Source organism: Rhineura floridana, chromosome 5 (genome assembly GCF_030035675.1).
Source record: "Rhineura floridana isolate rRhiFlo1 chromosome 5, rRhiFlo1.hap2, whole genome shotgun sequence".
Taxonomy (NCBI): Eukaryota; Metazoa; Chordata; class Lepidosauria; order Squamata; family Rhineuridae; genus Rhineura; species Rhineura floridana.
In genome coordinates, this window is record NC_084484.1 from 148,005,037 (window position 1) to 148,022,183 (window position 17,147).

General features: G+C 43.4%; 1 protein-coding gene across 3 annotated transcripts in view; it reads right to left on the bottom strand.

The window, feature by feature from the left end:
- Positions 1-17,147, bottom strand: part of B4GALT4 (beta-1,4-galactosyltransferase 4) — a 50,550-nt gene continuing 33,403 nt past the window's right edge. For all 3 annotated transcript variants that reach the window (XM_061628393.1, XM_061628394.1, XM_061628392.1), the window contains exons 5-7: positions 12,931-13,053; positions 1,209-1,313; positions 1-718 (exon numbers count right to left, since the gene is read on the bottom strand). In XM_061628393.1, coding sequence (XP_061484377.1) covers positions 577-718; positions 1,209-1,313; positions 12,931-13,053 — 370 coding nt within the window. In that variant the 3' untranslated portion in view covers positions 1-576. The remainder of the gene's footprint in view (positions 719-1,208; positions 1,314-12,930; positions 13,054-17,147) is intronic.

The window sequence follows — 17,147 nt, forward strand, 5'->3', positions numbered from 1 at the left end:
TTTTCAGTATACTCAGTTATATTTTATTGAGAGTTTTCAAATCTCCCTCATTCTCACTGTGGGTGTCTTTACATAACAGTATTAGGTACCTTCAAACTCAGAAGATTACAATATACTTTGTTCAACTGGCGGAAAGAACAGCCGTTTCCAACATGGCTATTCCATTAAAAAACAAAAGAATTGCCCCTGGATGAAAAAGCCCTTTGTCTTAGCTCCTTTGAAAAAGCATGGCAGTATTGTCCTTATACCCGTTTCCACTTTTAAAAGGTGGCAATTCAACATTGGCTATATCAAAACGGATAATTTTCAGGCAGTGGAAGCAGATTTCCTCCAGAGGAAGGAATTAATATTTTTATCAAAGAAAAAGCCATGATCACAGTAATCTCTCAAATCAACCCCAGTCACCAGATAAAGTTCAAGAATAAACTGTTAGCAAAACTACTAAGGATGAAAAAGCTATTCTTCCCCCTGCAATGTACACAATGCTGGGAAACCACCAACAGAATATTAGATGATTGCTATTGACACTCAAAGTTCTCTTCCATTGCCACATAATTTAATAGGCACAAGAGATTGTTATGAAATCTTGGTTGGCCTGCCAAACTCCACCGTGATGTTGGTGTACAAAGGGTTGTATTCCACTGAGAGCAGCTTATAAGAGCAGGAGTTTAGCCCATCTGTTTTCCATACTCTGGATACTTGATGCAAGAGGTTCATCCTGAACAGAATTTAAGAAAAAAATGGAGAGGTGTGAAGAGAGAACAAAAAAGAAGATATGGAGTAAAATGTCAGAAAGCTTCTGTTTTAGAGCTAGGTGCACTATTTAAAACTTTGAAAGCAGAGGACCCACTAATTTCAACAGCCGAACACATAAATGTAAACTGCAACTTAAGATACAATATAGACTGAACAAAGAATACTTCTGGGTTTGATACCTTACCAGGCTCGGTCTTCCACAGTTTTACAGCCTGCTCATAACAGGTACTGCAACCATACTTTGCTTAGACCAAGGATAGTCAATGTGGTACCCTGCAGATGTTGAGTACAACAATTCCCATCACCTCGACCACTGGCTGAGGCCAAAGGGAATTTTAGTCCAAAACATCTGGTGGGCACCATGTTGGCTACCCCAGGCTAAGACTATGTGGCATTCCTCCAATTTCACATCCACCTACTTTCACTTCCACAGTATCACTTCATTGACTCACCTCTGTTCATTTTCCTCATTGCCATGGTCTCTTGTGTGGAAAATCATAGTGTATTTGGCCACATGAGGAGGAGGACGAACAACCTTCATCTTCTGCATTTCAACCCTTAAGCCAAGAACATAGCAATTAGTGAACAATGATTTACTCATTTATAAAAATATGTTTACCACAATTTCATTTTTAAAAAATCAAAGGTTTACAACAATTATAACAAAATAAAAACCACACATAAATGAAAACAGATCACAAACTATTACAGAAAATGTTTTTCTGAATTCTCTGCATAAGTCTGGTGGCAAAGAAAAGTTTTCAGCAAACATTTAATATTAATATAGGAGGTGCCTGCTGAACTGGCAAGCATGTCATGGAGATAGTGAGAAGTGAGGGGGAGGCATCTTGAGATCTATGATTAGTACCACCCAAACTCCCTCAGTTCAAAACTATAACACAAAGAGGCATCTGACCCATGTATGCCTCCCTCTACAGAAGTCCTATACGATTCTGATGAAAGGACATCCACACCGTATGTTTTTGTACAAGCTGCAAGGATGCCCTTAATTGTCACCTCTGCTCTTAAAAACATGGAGCAACTTTGCAAATTTTATGGTATCCCTCAATGATGGAAGGAGGGAACAAACTTTAGGGCCTTTCTAATTCATTTAGCATTGCCAATCTGGCTATGCCTCCAGCACATAAATAAAAGCGAGTAAGAGAAACAGGGCTAACAAGTGCCAGTTTGTTTCTTTGTAACCAGAGTTGCGGGTGTGAAGGCCATACACAGATCACTCCTCCATCCAGTAGTAAACAAAACCATCAGGAACTACCACCATATCCTGGTTTGAGGTTATAACCCCACTTCATCCATAAACATGCACTGAAAGCATTCATTATAAACAATTCCCCCTTGCATCTCTTAAACTCACCTTAACTGTCAGTACAGCAGGTTAGTTAGAAGAAGAGGAAAACCAAACAAACCCACATTTGGTTTAAAGGTGTTGAAAGACAGGGAATACATATGTGAAATAGGGTACCTTCCCAAGTCACAGTTAAAATAGCCCCTATTTCCTTTATGTAGGTCCAATGATTCCACTTACTATAAAGTGATATTTCCAGGACTAAGAGATAAGCTGGGCTACAGATGGAGTAAGGAGTAGCGCAAGTTTTTCAAATGGCATATTTGAGTTCTCTTAATGTTCAGAGTATTATTCACTAACAGTATTACTGTCACTCCATAACTGAAGTTCTCTGGGTGGTGTACATACGCCTTATGAATTAATGAACACAGCGAGGATCCTACAACCATCTTACTCATCAAAAGGATCAGGCTAGAGAAACAACAAACATACCAATAAAGAACCTAGCCATAATAAGGGATAATTAAAATAATTGTGAAGCTCCCTTAAATTAAAAGCCAGCTTCTGCTATGCTAGTTGGCATCTAAGGAAGGAAGGTTTAAAAGAGAGACTTCATTACAGGAAGCTAGGCTCACATGTTCCATACAAGCTTACAACAGCAGCTGGAAAATTCACTGTCTCCTTTCACTGTAAATTTTGCTCATACTTCCCTTATCATTTGTAAATTTAAAAGTAAACAAAAGAGCAATCAGACTCTTTCTAGTACATAAGAACATAAGAAGAGCCTGCTGGATCAGGCCAGTGGCCCATCTAGTCCAGCATCCTGTTCTCACAGTGGCCAACCAGGTGCCTGGGGGAAGCCCGCAAGCAGGACCCAAGTGCAAGAACACTCTCCCCTCCTGAGGCTTCTGGCAACTGGTTTTCAGAACCATACTGCCTCTGACTAGGGTGGCACAGCACAGCCATCACGGCTAGCAGCCATTGATAGCCCTGTCCTCCATGAATTGGTCTAATTTTCTTTTAAAGCCATCCAAGCTGGTGGCCATTACTGCATCTTGTGAGAGCAAATTCCATAGTTTAACTATGCGCTGAGTAAAGAAGTACTTCCTTTTGTCTGTCCTGAATCTTCCAACATTCAGCTTCTTTGAATGTCCACGAGTTCTAGTATTATGAGAGAGGAAGAAGAACTTTTCTCTATCCACTTTCTCAATGCCATGCATAATTTTATACATTATATATATACATTTTATACATTTATATATTCAGGCAGGCCTATAGGATTGCTGGGGTGGATTAGTTTTTATGATGTATTAATTGAAGACTGGTTTTAGATTAACTGATGAGTATGGCTTTGTGATTTGTATATTGTATTTTACTATGCTATTGTACGTCGCCTAGAGTGTCCGTTAATTCGGACAGATACGCGACTCACAAATAAAATTTTATTATTTATTATTACTTCTATCATGTCTCCTCTGACCCGCCTTTTCTCTAAACTAAAAAGCCCCAAATGCTGCAACCTTTCCTCGTAAGGGGGTCGCTCCATCCCCTTGATCATTCTGGTTGCCCTCTTCTGAACCTTTTCCAACTCTATAATATCCTTTTTGAGATGAGGCGACCAGAACTGTACACAGTATTCGAAATGCGGCCGCACCATAGATTTATACAACAGCATTATGATATTGGCTGTTTTATTTTCAGTACCTTTCCTAATTATCCCTAGCATGGAATTTGCCTTTTTCACAGCTGCCGCACACTGGGTCGACATTTTCATCGTGCTGTCCACTACAACCCCGAGGTCTCTCTCCTGGTCGGTCACTGCCAGTTCAGACCCCATGAGCGTATATGTGAAATTAAGATTTTTTGCTCCAATATGCATAATTTTACACTTGTTTATATTGAATTGCATTTGCCATTCTTCCACCCATTCACTCAGTTTGGAGAGGTCTTTTTGGAGCTCTTCGCAATCCCTTTTTGTTTTAACAACCCTGAACAATTCAGTGGCCACTTCACTGCTCACTCCTAATTCTAGGTCATTAATGAACAAGTTGAAAAGTACAGGTCCCAACCAATACTGATCCTTGAGGGACTCCACTTTCTACAGCCCTCCATTGGGAGAACTGTCCGTTGATTCCTACTCTCTGCTTTCTGCTTCTTAACCAATTCCTTATCCACAAGAGGACCTCTCCTCTTATTCCACAACTGCTAAGCTTCCTCAGAAGTCTTTGGTGAGGTACCTTGTCAAACGCTTTTTGAAAGTCTAAGTACACTATGTCCACTGGATCACCTCTATCTATATGCTTGTTGACACTCTCAAAGAATTCTAATAGGTTACTGAGACAGGACTTTCCCTTGCAGAAGCCATGCTGGCTCTGCTTCAGCAAGGCTTGTTCTTCTATGTGCTTAGTTAATCTAGCTTTAATAATACTTTCTACCAGTTTTCCAGAGACAGAAGTTAAGCTAACTGGCCTGTAATTTCCGGGATCCCCTCTGGATCCCTTTTTGAAGATTGGCGTTACATTTGCTACTTTCCAGTCCTCAGGCACGGAGGAGGACCCGAGGGACAAGTTACATATTTGAGTTAGCAGATCAGCAATTTCACATTTGAGTTCTTTGAGAACTCTCGGGTGGATGCCATCCGGGCCTGGTGATTTGTCAGTTTTTATATTGTCCATTAAGCCTAGAACTTCCTCTCTCGTTACCACTATTTGTCTCAGTTCCTCAGAATCCTTTCCTGAAAATGTTAGTTCAAGTTCAGGGATCTGCCCTATATCTTCCACTATGAAGACAGATGCAAAGAATTCATTTAGCTTCTCTGCAATCTCCTTATCGTTCTTTAGTACACCTTTGACTCCTTTATCATCCAAGGGTCCAATCGCCTCCCGAGGTGGTCTCCTGCTTTGAATGTATTTATAGAATTTTTTGTTGTTGGTTTTTATGTTCTTAGCAATGTGCTCCTCAAATTCTTTTTTAGCATCCCTTATTGTCTTCTTGCATTTCTTTTGCCAGAGTTTGTGTTCTTTTTAATTTTCTTCATTCGGACAAGACTTCCATTTTCTGAAGGAAGACTTTTTGCCTCTAAGAGCTTCCTTGACTTTGCTCGTTAACCATGCAGGCATCTTCTTGGCCCTGGCGGTACCTTTTCTGATCTGCGGTATGCACTCCAGTTGAGCTTCTAATATAGTGTTTTTAAACAACTTCCAAGCATTTTCGAGTGATGTGACCCTCTGGACTTTATTTTTCAGCTTTCTTTTTACCAATCCCCTCATTTTTGTGAAGTTTCCTCTTTTGAAGTCAAATGTGACCGTGTTGGATTTCCTTGGCAATTGGCCATTTACATGTATGTTTAATTTAATAGCACTATGGTCACTGCTCCCAATCGGTTCAACAACACTTACATCTCGCACCAGGTCCCAGTCCCCACTGAGGATTAAGTCCAGGGTTGCCGTCCCTCTGGTCGGTTCCATGACCAACTGGTCTAGGGCATAGTCATTTAGAATATCTAGAAATTTTGCTTCTTTGTCATGACTGGAACACATATGCCGCCAGTCTATGTCTGGGTAGTTGAAGTCACCCATTACTACCACATTTCCTAGTTTGGATGCTTCCTCAATTTCATATCTCATCTCAAGGTCTCCCTGAGCATTTTGATCAGGGGGACGATAGATCGTTCCCAGTATTAAATCCCTCCTGGGGCATGGTATCACCACTCACAACAATTCTGTGGAGGAGTCCGCCTCTTTTGGGGTTTCGAGCTTGCTGGATTCAATGCCTTCTTTCACGTATAGAGTGACTCCGCCACCAATACGTCCTTCCCTGTCCTTCCGATATAGTTTATATCCAGGGATAACCGTAACCCACTGGTTTTCTCCATTCCACCAGGTCTCCATTATGCTCACTATATCAATGCTCTTCTCTAAGACCAAGCACTCCAGTTTTCCCATCTTGGTTCGCAGGCTCCTAGCATTAGCGTACAGGCACTTGTAAGCAGTGTCTCCCTTCAAGTGTCTTTGGCACTTGTGGTTTGGCCTGTGGTAATTTTGCCCTTCTGAATTTATATCCTGCGTCCCTGCTCTCACAATGCCTACCTCTAGGCCTACCCCTTTTAAAATTTCATCATTTCTTTGGTCTTTATCCCAGGGGGGAGGTTTATTCCAAACCGGACCTTCCTCAGCTCCTGTCGGGTTTCCCCCCTCAGTCAGTTTAAAAGCTGCTCTGCCACCTTTTTAATTTTAAGTGCCAGCAGTCTGGTTCCATTCTGGTTCAAGTGCAGCCCGTCCCTTTTGTACAGGCCCGGCTTGTCCTAAAATGTTCCCCAGTGCCTAACAAATCCAAACCCTTCCACCAGACACCATCATCTCATCCACGCATTAAGACTACAAAGCTGTGCCTGTCTGGCTGGTCCTGCGCGTGGAACCGGTAGCATTTCAGAGAACGCCACCTTGGAGGTCCTGGCTTTCAGCATCCTACCTAGCAACCTAAATTTTGCTTCCAGGACCTCACGGCTGCATTTCCCCATGTCGTTGGTGCCAACGTGCACCACGACCACTGACTCCTCCCCAGCACTATCTAACAAACTATCTAAACGACAGGCGATATCTGCAACCTTAGGACCAGGCAGGCAAAACACCTTGTGGTCTGCACATCCATCACACACCCCACTGTCTATGTTCCTAATGATCGAATCACCAACTACAAGAATCCCTCCACCCCCTGGAGATATATCCTCGGCACGAGAGGATAGCTGCTCATCCCCCAAGGAATGGGTCCCTTCTAAGGGATCGTTTCCCTCTTCCTCAGCTGGATGCTCTCCTTCCCCGAGACCATCGTTCTCCATGATAGCAGAAGAGCTATCATCCTTGGAGTGGGACACAGCTATAACGTCCCTGAAGGCCTCCTCCACACACCTCTCTGCCTCTCTCAGCTTTTCCAGGTCCGCCACCTTGGCCTCAAAGAAACGAAGTCATTCCCGGAGAGCCAGGAGCACATTGCACCGAGAGCACACCCACAACTTCTGTCCAACAGGTAGATAGTCGTACATGCTGCAGGCAGTGCAAAACACTGGAAAGCCCCCACACCCCCGCTGGCTTCTTACCTGCATAGTTTTGTTTAAGGTTTATTACGTCAATGGGTTGGAAACTGCAGTTTAGTTGAGGTCAGGGAACAGACGGGCAGAGTGGGGGGGGGCCTGGCCTCCTCGCCTTGAGGCTTCGTCAGCTGTGGCTCCCTCTAGCTCGTGGAGCAGGCTCCCTCTCTAGGGTGCTCTGAATTTATATGTGTGGCTGGTCCCTCCCAGCTACTGCTGCCAGCCAATGATCTGTTAATTGAGGCTGATGGCTCAACTATCAGCTGGGGCTTAACTCCTTAGGATTATCTCAGGCTTCCTTGCTTCGCAAGGGGCGGGGCTGTTTAAGGACTTTGCCTAGTGGTACTAAGAAAGGTTAACTAGCTTTTACTCTATTTTTATTTTATTTGCTGATAACAACCACTTTTATCAGTGCAAGTTCCCCTGTAGTTTTAAGTGGTGCATTCTGGCCTGGACAAACTAGACTAGCTTTTGGCTGCTTTTAATCTAAGCAAGGGGCTGCGACTTCCAGGCGAATAGAAGTGTTCAGCCTAGGTAAGATCACCTAAATGTCACTCCTTTCTTCCTCCTCCTCACAAATAAGAACATAAGAAGAGCCTGCTGGATCAGGCCAGTGGCCCATCTAGTCCAGCATCCTGTTCTCACAGTGGCCAACCAGGTGCCTGAGGCCGGAGGCTCTTGCCAGCAGAGCCCAAAATATATGTTAATTTCTTCCCCAGCTCAACTGGACAGCAGAATGAAGATACATTTTTAAAAGCCATTTCTCAAACATTTTAAACAAACTCTTCATGACTGGCACAACTTTAGAACATTTAACACCCACTGACAGTCAAGAAGCTTGGATTTACAGTCTTTGTCTTTATGTTAACGTTCAAGCCCAGCTCAGTCATAAGAGGTGATACAGAATCTTTCAATGCCCAGGAGACCTCATCTCTCTCTGCACAAGAACATTTGTCTTCTACCCTTGGCTTTCCTTCACCCCTGTGCTGAAGAGATCCCCATCCACTACCAGCAACCCCAACAGACCCCAGCTTCACAGAAGAAGGGCAGGTATCAATCCCCCTTCCTCTCTGGCATGTCCACCAGCTAGCCAAATTCACTCTTCCCTTCCACTATCTTGTTTTCAAGCCCTATCAGGCCCCTCTTTCTTGGGGTGACCTGCTCTCTTTATCCCCCTTGCCATATCCCAAACTGTTCTCATTGCTTCCTTCTAATTCTTGCCCTAAAACCTTTCCCAAAGCCCCACAAAATCACTACCCAAACCTCCCTTATTCCTCTAACAACCTCTCCGCTTTCTACAAACAAGCAGTTCTAGTCAGCTCCTATTTTCCCCTTCTGGTACCACCTTCACCCCCTTCAGCAAAATCCCCTCCCCTCCATTTCCCCACCACATCCTAGCTTTCATATGTGTATCCAGAAACACTTTTAAGAATAACTCTTCTCAAGGAGGCAGGTCAAACAGCTGATCCAGCTGCGTCTCTGGCATCAGGTGTAGGCAGGTAGCTGTGGTTTAGGAAAAACAGCCATGCGGGCAAATTTAGCCCACAAGCTGGAGGTTCCCCACCCCTGGTGTAGACAATACCTAGCTAGATGGAGCAATGGTCTGACTCGGTATAAGGCAGCTTCTTATGTTCTAATAGTGTATATACCAAAAAGACATAGCCAGAGCTGTAGAACTACCAATGAAAGACAACCAGTAATAAGGTATTAATAGATTACAGTCCAAGACTTCTTTTGATTAGGATTCTAGAGGGTTAAAGGAATGAAATCCATTTAGTGTGGGTTTGTACCTTGAGGCTATTTAAATTGGGAAGCAGTTTTACTGAAGGTCAGTGACTAACAGTTACTAACAGAATCAAAAGGCAACATGTAAATTTACACCGCACTAAGCAGAAATAAGCCCTTCATCCCCCCATGTGCAAAGCGGGAGAATTTTGTGTTATCTGGGGGAAGCACATGGGGGGGGGAGTGCAGTGATCACTACACTTACTCAGTCTGGCATCTTCCAGATCAGAAGCACTGAGGAAACAGCATCAGGCTGCAGTAGGGAATTTAGCTGCCTTCACCAGAGCCACATGAACAGCAGCAGCTGTGAAAAGTGGGGACAGGAATGTTTCTGCTCCCTCCCCTCCCCTCCCAAAACCCCAGTTCTCAAAAAGCCTTTCCAGCTCTGCTGTTTTGCTTGCAAGAGCATGCAAGAGGGAGCTGCTGCCCTCTTCTGGATTTATGGATGAAGGCAGCACCAAGGTCATTTCTTTGATTAAGGAGTCTCTGTGGGCACAAACTACAAATGACATGCAAATATGTGCAAAAATCCCCCAACTCCTGCAGTTTTGTGAGCCAGGAGCTGGGAAGCCTGCCTACCACATTTCCCCAGCAACTTCTCTTCCCCCTACCCCAGCTGATTTTTCCTCTGCTGAATTCCAGACAAGACGACATTTATCTACAAAATTCAAATAAAACCCTGCAGGAAAGGAGAGGAACAGCAAGGATGGAGACTGCCTTGGGGTGGAGGGGGGTGCTCCTCTCGAAGCTGCTCTTCCCTAGGAGTAGCAGGAGCCACCAGAAGCTGGCATTCCTGTGTAATGTGTAGTTCTGCCCACAGTAAGCCACAAAAAATGTACTGCTGCTGCTCAGGCAACACAATAATACTGAATTTTGTCCCCACTCCATATCCAACAGAACTTTGGTAGGGCTAGAAAACGCTTGCCAGCACTGGATTAAAGCTACCCCAGGGTTTGATGTACTCCTCTTAGGAAAGTGTATATGTACATGGGACTGTACAGCAGCAGTGAGCTGGCAGCAGTCATTGTTCTCGACTCTGGAATAGGGTGATCTACAGATCATTATAAAAATTAAGTGCCATTCCATTAGGCCGTTTCATCTATAACCATAAGGTAGTGGTTGATGATGATCGATAGTGCTGGACACGTCCTGCATCTTTGCATTAATTGGTACAACCCTCATTTGCAAATAAACAGAGCTTAGAGAATAGGGAAAAAGAGAAACCAGAAATCTAGATGGACCCATTCTTGAATTGCCAACTGACATTGTTAAAATATAACCACTTTTTTCAACAGCTGGCTCAGCTAACCAAGATGCAAGAATGCCTTATAGCACCCAAGAAAAAAGTAATTAAATACCTTCCTAGACAAACAAGCTGATAAAGACGCAGTAAAAAGCAGCCCCCAAAGAAAGCTACACATCAGTGATCTATTTTTATATCTTCCAAAATTTCAGCAGCATTAGGCAACACACCAATTAATGTAGCACAGGCAATGCTGAACCATAGAGATAATTGAGGAAATCAAGTGTCATCATCTTAATTAATTCAATTGCATCTGAGGAAGTGGACTCTGGTCCACAAAGGCTAATGCCATAACAACATTTGTTGGTTTCTAAGGCACAAAGTTGAAGGTTGCTGTTTTTCCTTCCTGTTGAAGGTTACAAGAGACAAACACAGCTGCCTCTATACCACCTTGACGGAGAAAGATAGTTTCTCAATCCCAGCATATCCCTTTTTAGCATTCAGTCAAGAGGATCAATGCTTGTCTCTCTCCTTTTTATCAGTTTGCAGTATTTTTGTGTAAATGGCAGTTCTATTGACTTTTAGGGAGGCAGGTAAACAGAATGGACAAGTTCTCTGAGGCAGCAACAAAGGAAGTAAAGGCCAATCAAATTGTCAGCGTAGCGGGCAAACAAGTTTCCTCAATGACAAAAATAACACCCATCCATTCAGAAACACTAATTTTTGAGAAATTTGGTTATGATTTTCATTTTACAAGAGTCCTAATGTTTTAATTTTACCAGGATGTCAACTACCTTTTCTTTTTTATTGGAAAACTACACATTTCCATAGCTTCATCACCACAACTTAGAAATTACTTTTTTCTAGAGAAAGCAGCAGGGATGTGGCAGCAAAACAAATATGCCAGACATATGCACCTCTCTCAATCCAAAGCTACCAGCTTCCAGAAGAGGGCAAAGAAGATTTTGAAAAACTGTTTTAAGCATCCGCACAAACAGTTTGTTCCAAGTATGCAGCTATAGTGAGGACAGGATGCTTGCTCTAATCAGCATTTCAGAGGACAAACCTTTCCAGGTGCTGCCATTTATCTGTGGGGACCACACAACTGTCATTGAACCATCCAAAAGACATCACTCCAATGATGTTGTAGAGAAAATTGTTGTTTTACTAGTATTCAAACTGGTAAGTCAAGCTGATGATTGTGGAAGAAATCAGCTGGATTTTAAAAAGTTTAGTCAATTAACCTGTCCAGCTCAATATCTGAGGCCTAAAAGTGCTCAAATGAAACAGTGAATGCATGCCATTCCTTTCGTGAATTCACAGTTTGTATCTCAGCAGTAGAAGATACTTTCTGAATTCTCCCTGTCCCATCCATCCATTTTATTTATTATTTATTTATTACATTTATACCCTGCCTTTCTTTTCATGATAGAAACCCAAGGCGGCTTACATATGGTTCCCAGGCGGTCTTGCATCCAGGCGCTGACCAGACCTGACCCTGCTTAGCTTCAGCAGGGAGCTGACCTATGTGCCTTCAGACCATAGCCTGGGACCTTTTGTTGGATAAGTGTTGTTAATAAGTATGAGTGCCTTGTGAATAGTTAAAACAGCCTTCTCCAACAAGGTGCCCTCCAGATGTTTTAAATTATAACTTCCATCAACCCCACCAGCAGGTGGTTTTTTTTGGGGGGAGGGGGTCCCTTAATCCACACTGTGTCCTTAATCAGTGTGATATATCAGTTTTTCAGGGCAAGAATCAAAGTGTGTTTTGCTATGCGGGAAGCAACTGTGGTAGCAGAATACTGTGCAAGTTTCACAGTCCTTCTCCCTCACTTCCATTTTAAATTTCTTTGGTGGCTTGGACTCACCAGTTGTACACTAGGGCCCCACTCATACGGCAGGTTAGGTTCCAGACCCCCGCCGGAAAGTGATAACCGCCGAAAAGCAGATCAGCTGTAGCACGGGAGTCTGGAACCTAACCCACTGATCGCACCAGAGGACGAGAAGATCAGATCTTCCCCTCCTCAGGCACGATCAGCTGGAGTGCAGGAGTCTGACCGCCCCCAAGGAGGAGAAGATCAGCTGTAGCACACTACAGCTGATCTTCCCCTCCTCCGGCACAATCAGCTGGAGTGCGGGGAGCTCCAGCGCCCCCTCCAGCTGATCGCCCCACTAGCATCATATTGGTGGAACGCCGAGAAGCGGGGCCCTACTGTAGTACACAACTATAATATTCTTCCTCTTTGTCCATGTGGGAAAGGCCTTAAGTAGCAGGTGCACGGGGGCTAGTTAATATGAAAGGAACTTGCTGCATAGCAAGTGAAACCACCAGCCATCCCGCTCAGTATTGTTTACAAAGATTAGTGGTGGCTCTCCAGGGTTTTAAGCAGGTGTTTCTCCAGTCCTATCTGGTTAAATCTGGAACCTTCTGCCTGCAAAGCAGATGTTCTGCCAGTGAGCTACAGCCTATCCAGCAAGATATAACAAGTGGATAGTTTCTGGTCGCTAGTCAACCCGTAACTCCCTGTAATGACCACACCCAAGTGCAGTCATTTCGAACGAGCACCTGTACTCCTCGCAAGGCTTCATATTCCAATTGAGGCTACTTATATTCCACCAGTTTTTCATCTTCAAATCACCCATACAACTTCTCTTCTCCTTTTGTATGCATTTTAAACAACATATGACTCATAGCCAAGGAGCTTCCATCATCCACAGTATAAGCCACCCACTTTGCTTGAGATGTGCAATTACCTGATGCGGAGGTCATCGTCCTCTCCTCCCCAGCCCCAGTAGTTGTTAGAAAATCCATTCACCTTGGAAAATTGCTCCCTTGTTAGAGCAGTTACGCCCCCAAAGTATCCTTGGTAACGCAACCTAGGGACACAAGAAGAAGTGGGGAAAGATTCTTTTTTAGAAAGTAGCAGAAGCCCAACCATGTTCTTTAGCAGAAACTATTTTATAAAACAGGTTCAAACTACCACCACCTTGTTAAAGCAAAAAAAGAAAGTGTGTGTAGAAATCTGCTTTCAGGGACCTTCCCATGTTCTTTGCCAAGGAGAGCCACATGGTAGTGACTGCAGCAGCCAAATGGCAATCACCCTAGCAGCAGTCTCATTTACCAACAATCACATCTCTAGCCAGAGATGCCAATAGCAAATTGCCATATTAAACCAGCAAAGTTTCTGGTCTTTTGATATGATAATGGTGGCTGTTACTTGTTTAAACTGTTTTTAATGTGTATTTTTAACATTGTTGTGACCCACCTTGGGACCTTCTGGTGAACGACAGGTAACAACAACAATGTAGCAGCTAGTGTTGCATACTAGGATAATGCCTGTGCTGTTGCCACAAAACCCTTCCCTGCCTATGTGTACCAGTTCGAAGCAGTTTCAGCACATAAAGCCATTTCCCTGGTGATTTTTATTCTGAAGCTGTGTGCTCAGCTTAACTGATATGCAAACACACATAATAAGTTTTATATATATTTAAATGCTAACTTCCACTACATGATTCTCCTCAACCAGCAAGACTAGCTCTTGCAAGCTCAGCTCTAGACTAGGTCAGCAAGACTGATGAAGGCTTGTGCACAGTAATGGGAACAGGGAGATCGGCTCTAATAGGGCCCAGTAACACTCCTCAGAAAAATGTAGTAAGGAAGCCAAGCCATAAATCACATGGTTTTCGATGTCTGTATACTAATGCACAGAGCATGGGAAACAAGCAGGATGAACTTGAACTCTTAATACAGGAGGGCAATTATGACTTGACAGGTATAACTGAAACTTGGTGGGATGACTCCCATGACTGGAATACAGCAACTGAAGGATATAACTTGTTCAAAAAGAACAGAAGAAATAAAAAGTGAGGTGGAGTCATGCTATATGTTAAAAATATATATCCCTGCATCTTCCCATACAGGAAGATGAGCTGGGTAGCTCCACCGAGAGTATCTGGATTAAAACAAATGGGGCAAATAATACAAGGAATGTGGTGCTTGGAGTCTACTACCATCCACCCAATCAAGGAGAAGATGAGAATGTAACTTTTGAAAAGCAAATAGCCAATGTTTCGAGGAGGTATGATGTAGTCGTAATGGGGGACTTCAATTATCCTGATATCTGTTGGGAGACAAATTCTGCCAAACACGGCCTCTCCAAGAAATTTCTGACTTGTGTTGGAGATAACTTTCTCCTACAGAAGGTGGAGGAAGCAACCACAGGATCAGCTATCCTGGACTTGTTTCTAACCAATAGAGATGACTTGGTGGATGAAGTGACAGTTACAGGAACTCTGGCAGAAAGTGACTACACCATACTTGAATTCTTGATTTTAACAGAAGCAAAAGCTAAGAGCAGTCATAAGCACACCCTGGACTTCAGGAAAGTTGATTTTAATAAACTCAGAACAATTGTAAGTACAGTTCCATGGCAAGCCACCCTAATGAGAAAAGGAGTCCAAGATAGGTGGGAGTTTCTAAAAAAGGAAATTCTAAAAGCGCAATGGCAAGCAATTCCAACAAGGAAAAAAAGGGGAAAACAGAAGAAGCCAATGTGGATTCACAAAAAGCTTAGAGATGACCTGAAAACAAAAAAGGACAAGTACAAGAAGTGGAAAGAAGGCCAGGCCACAAAGGAAGAGTACAGGCAGGTATCACGGAATTGCAGGGATGGTGTCAGGAAGGCTAAAGCTGAGAATGAGCTGAGGTTAGCGAGGGATGCAAAAAGCAACAAAAAAGCTTTCTTCAGGTACATCCATAGTAAAAGACAGAGAAAGAAAATGGTGGCACAGCTACTCAATGCGGATAGCAAAATGATAACAGATGACAAAGAAAAGGCAGAAGTGCTCAATTCATACTTTGGTTCAGTCTTCTCCCAAAAAAGGATCTATGACCCTCCCGGGAAACATGAAGTGGAAGGGGCAGGATTGGAGTGTGAGATTGATAGACAAACGGTCAAGGAATACCTAATCACTGTGAACAAGTTCAAATTGGCAGCGCCCGATAAACTGCATCCTAGAGTATTGCAGGAACTGGCTGAAGAACTCTCAGAACCGCTGTCTATTATCTTTGAGAAATCATGGAGGACTGGTGAAGTGCCAGATAACTGGAGGAGAGCTAATGTTGTCCCTATCTTCAAAAAGGGCAAGAAGGAGGAACCGGGGAACTACAGACCAGTCAGCCTAACATCAACCCCTAGAAAAATTCTGGAGCAGATTATAAAGCAGTCAATCTGTAAGCACCTTGAAAGCAATGCAGTGATTACTAGGAGCCAACATGGATTTATGAAGAACAAATCCTGCCAAACTAATCTATCTCGCTTTTTCATCGGGTAACCTCCCTTGTAGACTGTGGGAATGCTGTGGACATAATATATCTCGACTTCAGCAAAGCTTTTGACAAAGTGCCCCCTGATATTCTGATTAGCAAGCTAGCTAAATGTGGGCTGGATGGAACAACTATCAGGTGGATCCACAGCTGGCTCCAGAATTGTACTCAAAGAGTGCTTATCAATGGTTCCTTCTCAAACTGGGCAGAAGTGATGAGTGGGGTACCACAGGGCTTGGTCCTGGACCCACTGCTCTTCAACATTTTTATTAACGACTTGGATGAGGAGGTAAAGCATGCTTATCAAATCTGCAGATGATACAAAATTTGGGGGCACAGCTAATACCATGGAAGACAGACACAAAATTCAAAGGGACCTTGATAGGCTGGAGCATTGGGCTGAAAACAACAGAATGAAATTCAACAGGGATAAATGCAAAGTTCTACACTTAGGAAAAAGAAACCAAATGCAGAGTTATAAGATGGGGGATACTTGGCTCAGTAATACGACATGCGAGAAAGATCTTGGAATTGTCGTTGACCGCAAGCTGAATATGAGCCAACAGTGTGATGAGGCTGCAAAAAAGGCAAATGCTATATTAGGCTGCATTAACAGAAATATAGTTTCCAAATCATGTGAAGTATTAGTTCCCCTCTATTCAGCACTGGTTAGGCCACATCTTGAATACTGTGTCCAGTTCTGGTCTCCACACTTCAAGAAGGATGCAGACAAACTGGAACGGGTTCAGAGGAGGGCAACAAGGATGATCAGGGGACTGGAAACAAAGCCCTATGAGGAGAGACCAAAAGAACTGGGCATGTTTAGCCTGGAGAAGAGAAGACTGAGGGGAGATCTGAAGCACTCTTCAAGTACATGAAAGGTTGTTACACAGAGGAGGGCTGCGATCTCTTCTCGATTGTCCCAGAGTGCAGGACATGGAATAATGGGCTCAAGTTGCAGGAAGCCAGATTTCAACTGAACATCAGGAGAAACTTCCTAACTGTTAGAGCCATACGACAATGGAACCAATTACCTAGAGAGGTAGTGGGCTCTCTCTCACACTGGAGGCATTGAAGAGGCAGCTGGACAGCCATCTGTCGGGAATGCTTTGATTTGGATTCCTGCATTGAGCAGGGGGTTGGACTTGATGGTCTTATAGGCCCCTTCCAACTCTAGTATTCTATGATTCCCACAACCTTACCTCATTTGAGGTGGAGGAATATCACTGCATATGGATAATGCCATCTTCCAATCTAGTCATAAGAGACATTCTGCTATATTTTCTCAATAAAAACTCAATTTCTGAAAAAGCTCTCATCTTATCTCCACTGCTCCCCATGCGGACCTTGTATGGACAGTTTGCTATTCCAATTAAACAACCCTTGCTACTCACATTTCTTTGCATTTTGATTAAAGCATGCTAGCTCTTAGCCAGCTCTACTAGGCAGACAACAGCCTGTGCTCTGGAACAGAAGGGGAAACAGCATGTTTAGCATATTTGAGCTAAGTTCCAACCAGTCATGTGTATTCCAGAAGAGCATATTCCCTAAACACCAAGAAATAGCCTGCAGATGAGTTTAGACACATACATGGCCTGAGCAAGCATAGTAGCACGGTAATGTTAGCTCACCTATGGCATGCAAT